This window comes from Phyllobates terribilis, unplaced genomic scaffold (genome assembly GCF_046119375.1).
Source record: "Phyllobates terribilis strain yellow unplaced genomic scaffold, ASM4611937v1 Scaffold_13__5_contigs__length_258822181, whole genome shotgun sequence".
NCBI classification, from domain to species: Eukaryota; Metazoa; Chordata; class Amphibia; order Anura; family Dendrobatidae; genus Phyllobates; species Phyllobates terribilis.
In genome coordinates, this window is record NW_027362773.1 from 161418397 (window position 1) to 161424396 (window position 6000).

The window sequence follows — 6000 nt, forward strand, 5'->3', positions numbered from 1 at the left end:
GAGGGGCATAGGGAAGTCTGAAGGAGGAGGACAGAGGGGTCTGTAAGGATAGAGGAGTCTGAAGGAGGAAGAAGACAGATGAGGTCTGGAGAAGGACAAATAAATCTGTAGGAGAAAGAGAAATCTGGATAAGGACAGAGAAGTCTGAAGAGGGGAGGATCCTGGAGGGAAGAAGAGGACACAGGAGTCTGGAGATAGGAGGAGGACAGATGGGTCTGGAGGAGGACAGAAATCTGTTGGTGACAGAGGAGTCTGGAGGAGGAGGGCAGGGGAGTCTGGAATGGGACAGAGGAAATGGAGGGTATCACCAAGGTTTTTTCCAATTGTGTGCACAAGCAAGCTCAGCAGAACTGAGCGTGCATGTATATGGGGTATGGTACGAAGAGAGAGCTGTCCAGAGAGCTATGAAAAGAGTATGACCCTTTTATCATGGGTTAATTACAAATGATTTGAAAAAAAAAAACTGAATTGTTTTTGACTCCCAGAGTCCGAAAAGCTATTCAGTGCTCAAGATTTTAGCTATTTTTAACCCCATCTCTTCCTACTATTGTTATAATGAGAGATGAGCAATTGATTAGTGTGAATTGCATGAGCCAGAGACCTCAGGTGCGAATGTATAGGCTTCCCCATACTGCTTAGCTGTGATATACCATATGATAGCTGCAAATCAGGAGGGACTATCATAGCCACTATAAAAGCTGAGACAAGGAATGCAGCAGCCATATTGTGGTGGATCTGGATAGGATAGTGAGAGGAAGTCAGTGCGCCCAGCTCAACAATAGAGATAAGGAAAAAAAAAACATAAATCACTGAAGAAACTGTACAGATAGGCTGTGTGCCCACGATGCGTTTTTTAAGCGTTTGCGCAGCGGCAAAAACGCTGCTGAAACGCTTAAAAAACTCATGGTAGAAGGTCTGCTATGTCCCCCAATGATAATCCGCAGGTGCTGTGCACATACTGTGGAAATTTCCGCTGCGGATTATCATTGCGGAAAAAAACGCAGCATGTCCAATTCTACCAGCTCTGTCAGATGGATTTTCATAATATCAATCTCCAGGAAAAAGTTTTCTATGGCTGAACTGACAACTTCAGTCTCCTCTTCACTTTGTTTCTCAGGCTGCAAGGACAGATCAACTTTTTCTATTCTTGATGGAACCAACGACTCCTTGACTTTACTACCTTCCTCAGACTCCAGTTTACACGTAGACTTCTCCACCAGGTTCTGGTTCCTTCCTATTTTGTGCTAGACACTTGGAATGACACATAGACTTCTTCTCCACCAGGTTCTGGTTCCTTCCTATTTTGTGCTGGAGACTTGGAATGACACATGGACTTCTTCTCCACCAGGTTCTGGTTCCTTCCTATTTTGTGCTGGAGACTTGGAATGACACATAGACTTCTTCTCCGCCAGGTTCTGGTTCCTTCCTACTTTGTGCTAGACACTTGGAATGACACATAGACTTCTTCTCCACCAGGTTCTGGTTCCTTCCTATTTTGTGCTGGAGACTTGGAATGACACATGGACTTCTTCTCCACCAGGTTCTGGTTCCTTCCTACTTTGTGCTAGACACTTGGAATGACACATAGACTTCTCCGCCAGGTTCTGGTTCCTTCCTACTTTGTGCTAGACACTTGGAATGACCCATAGACTTCTTCTCCGCCAGGTTCTGGTTCCTTCCTACTTTGGGCTGGACACTTGGAATGACACATAGACTTTTTTCTCCTCCAGGTTCTGGTTCCTTCCTATTTTGTGCTGGAGGCATGGAATGACACATAGACTTCTTCTCCTCCAGGTTCTGGTTCCTTCCTATTTTGTGCTGGAGGCATGGAATGACACATAGACTTCTTCTCCTTCAGGTTCTGGTTCCTTCCTATTTTGTGCTGGAGGCATGGAATGACACATAGACGACTTCTTCTCCACCAGGTTCTGGTTCCTTCCTATTTTGTGCTGGAGATTTGGAATGACACATAGACTTCTTCTCTGCCAGGTTCTGGTTCCTTCCTATTTTGTGCTGGAGGCATGGAATGACACAACTTGGCTGGGAGGCACTAATCAATAGGGCGACCATTGAGGGAAACCATGAGCTTTGTACAGATACCTCTATTAGGCGTTTCCCCAGGGACGGCTCCAGATTCATTCGAGTCCTTAGGTGACATAATCCCATTGTGACCCTCTTTGCTTTCAACTTTTGCTTTTCCTATAACTTCTTTATTATTCGGCTGGTTGAGCTCGTTTTTTGCGGTACAAGCCGTAGTTTTTATCATTGCCATTTTGGGGTCCATTCGACTTTCTGACTTCTTTATATCCCATTTTTGGGAAGGCGAGGTGACAAAAAAACAGCAATTCTGACAATTTAGAATTTTTATTATTTTTCGTTTCAGTGGTCACCGTACGGGATAAATGTTAGGATATTTTATTAGTTGGGGCAGTTACACACGAGGCCAGACCAAATATGTTATTTTTTTAGATTTAATTTACAGTCCATTATTATTATTATTATTTTTTTTTATATTTTCCTTTTTAATTTTTTATTAGCCTCCTCGGGGGACTTGAACCTGTGATCACTTGACCACTAGTACAATGCATTGCAAAGTTGCAATATTACAGGCTGGGCTCCACAGACATGACAGATGCGGGGGGCTTCAGCCTTTACGCTGCCGTGGATACCCCCCAATCATGTTGCAGATATTGCAATGTTGCAGTATGATACAAGCTGCTGCCCATCCACCACCTGTAAAGCTTTCCCCAAAGCATTTAGTTTTTGTTTTGTTTTTTCTTTGCTGATTTATGGAAAAAAAGTCATTTTTTGGTAGCCAAGAGCCGTAACTTTCTTTCTATACTAATTATTACTTTTTTTTTTGCAGGGTGGTTCAAAGTTTTACATAGACTTAGAATTTTTTCATAAGCCCTCCTGGCTGCCATCGGACCCCCTTGGATGCCACAGTTAGGATAAACCACGGCATCTAAAGGGGTTTAATGACAGGAGACCATCATCTTCTATTGACACCATAAAAGTGCATGTATTTATCATTTTCAACTGGTGCATATCCATAGTAATTAATGAGTAGCAAAAAATAAATCGCGCCTATGGATAGTATAATGGCAAGGGCTTAATCGCAGAAGATACATAACCATAGAAAGACACCAATGATCCAACACCCAAATTTTAACTATAAAATATACTTTTATTGAATCAATATAAAAATAGGATACAGACAATTGATACACAGGTAGTGCAAAACACATACATACCCCACTGGAGTGAAGTTTCTACCAACTTGTGCCAAGATCTTTTAGGTTGACTTATGCTCCTTATCATCCTCCTCAATGTTCGTTCTCTGTGTATACTTGTGTATATATATTGCTTCTGAAGAAGGCAGCGCCGAAACGCGCGTTGGGGTGGACGCTTGGCCCCTCTGTGAGCTCCTGTATCCTGTGGTCCTGTGCCTGGGTATGATATTATTGATTTGTTATATTTATTTAATTGCATGCTCCACTACTCATCGACTATCAGTATGTACTTGGCAGTACTAACAGCTGCTATACCTTGGGCACCTAAATCCTAAGATCCATATGAATGTGACCACAGTGCTTACTTGTTGAGCACTCACTGCTTAGTATACATGGCTATGTAGCCTTATTTTGATCTCACAGAATGGGCTTGGCATGTCCCGTACTATGATGTATTTTTATAGTGTATGTGTTTTGCACCACCTGTGCATCAATTGTCTGTATCCTATTTTCATATTGATTCAATAAAAGTATATTTTATAGTTAACATTTGGGTGTTGGAACGTTGGTGTCTTTCTATGGTTAACCATAAAAGTGCCGTACGGTGGCTGATAAATGGCTAAATAGCAAATAAGCAATAGAGCAAAGTTGGATGAACTCGCTGATGTCGGCCATAGTATGTGCACAGGGGCCTCCTGACTGAGCTGGAGGGAATGAAGGATTGGACATGTCGATTTTCATCACCCAACCTTTTTGTTATTGGGAGAATTAAGTGGTCACCTGTGGTTTCTGGTAGCCATTTGTTTCTTTCAATGTGTGTGGAGGTGTCATTGTTGGCGATTAGGGTGTACGGGTGCTAATAGAGGAACTAGACAGATACCGTGACACCGTGACCATCAATTATTCTAAACTTAGTAGAACCCTTTAATCGTAGATTTGCAAAATCACCGACAACATGCGAATATTTCAGATTTCGTAAGATGAAATTTGATGTTTGACAACCCACAGAGATGAGTGATGACACAGGACATGGTCACACCGTGACACACGCATACAATGACCATGACTATGGGCTGACCTCAGGATGGTGGGGGATGGTATACACAGAGAACGAACATTGAGGAGGATGATAAGGAGCATAAGTCAACCTAGAAGACCTTGGCACAAGTTGGGAGAAACTTCACTCCAGTGGGGTAAACTTTCAGCTCCGAGCAAAACCCACAGCAGGGCCGTCATCTATTGCACTGGTGCCATCATAATACAGGGACCCTGTGGGCGCTTTCCACCCACACGGCCATCTGCATCCACTCCCTACATCTCTACAAGGTTCATCCCATCATATTCTGAAGGTGGATGCCATTCATAGACTGACTAGCTCAGAGGTGAAACATGGGCCCCAGTGCAAAGTCTCCAACTGAGCCCACGGGTCTTTAATAGTATTGGTCATCTCATATAGGTCCCCCTAGGCTCTAGGTACCGGGGGGCACCAGAAACTCCTATAGTTACATCCCTGGACTGTCTCTGGTAGCATAGACTGTGCATAGCCCCTGCAAAGAAAGTAAGATATCATGAGCTTACCTTGCAGGATACAATATTCCAGGGGACATTCATCCTACCACCACCGGCGCCTGGTAGAAAACCATACATCCACACGCCAGTTCCCTTGGGACCACCACAATACAATGATGAATGGGCCCCGTCCAGCTACATGTCGGGGATGAGCGATAAACTCTTTCATTTGATTTAAAGGGGGAAGTGTGTGGACTTCCTTTATACCGTACAACGGCAGGACTTTATTCACTTCTCCATGCTGTTAGTTCTGCTAAACTATGCTAATACACAGGGAACTCATCTCCAACTGAATGCAAAGTCCGGGATCTCTGGGGTAGGGGGGGGAGATCAGGGATGAACGATGCGTAGACTCCATGTAAAAGTCAGATTATAGCACTGGTGATAAAGATTCTGGCAAGTCCGTGCAATGACATGGAAACATTGGTAAGTGACGGAGTACTCAAACATATTGATGTCATGATTGCCTGACGGTGATGGTGGATCTCTCTGAGTTTCCAAATAGGCAGTGGAGGTGGTCAGTGGCCCCTGCATGCATGCATGGGGATAAGACCCTGTGTATAGGTGTATGGGTCTACGGAGCTGACGCTGGGGGGATTATATTTGTTCCTGGTGTGTTACATAGAAGGAATTGTAATTTTCATGTCACAAACAAGAAATGGCGGTCAACCCGAAACAGGGAAGATGGTATACATTGGAAAAAAAAGTTGAAACAAAGTTGGAAGAAACTGTTTTCAGGAGTTTTTATTTCGCACACATGGAAAACCCTTTCAACTTGAATGGGACCAAGATGCACAAGGAGACACAGACCGTGGACGAGAGCGGTACTGTCCTGGAAATCTCATACAATGCCTTGTTGTAGAGTTTTCGAGCAGATACAAAGCAGAAAGGCAACTGCATAGAAAGGGGACCACCATGGTAAAAATTACACCAGGACCCCTTTCTGGCGTTAGTTTAGGCCATGATTAAGTCGGCCATGGCACTTGTTTGATGTAAATTCGCCCTTCAGTCTTCACTATTGCAGGTTTGATATAATTTTTGGATCCCAATATGTCAGCATGAAGAGGTTCAATACCTCAAAAAGTAAGGGAGATATGTTTTTGAAATTTCAGAGCCCTTGTTATTTCATTCCTCCATTTTTTCCGTATACACAATGATTGTATAGGGTCACGTACGTGTCCGGACTCTACCGTGCGGT

At 43.5% G+C, this 6000-nt stretch overlaps 1 protein-coding gene across 2 annotated transcripts in view; it reads right to left on the minus strand.

Moving 5' to 3' along the window:
* The window catches only part of SPI1 (Spi-1 proto-oncogene), a 120881-nt gene extending 115862 nt beyond the window's left edge, over positions 1–5019 (minus strand). The window contains exon 1 of one of the 2 annotated variants that reach the window (XM_073658954.1): positions 4812–5019. In XM_073658954.1, the coding sequence (XP_073515055.1) occupies positions 4812–4880 (69 nt within the window). In that variant the 5' untranslated portion in view covers positions 4881–5019. The remainder of the gene's footprint in view (positions 1–4811) is intronic. The other variant, XM_073658953.1, reaches the window with a different exon arrangement.
* Between the last annotated feature and the right edge of the window lie 981 nt (positions 5020–6000).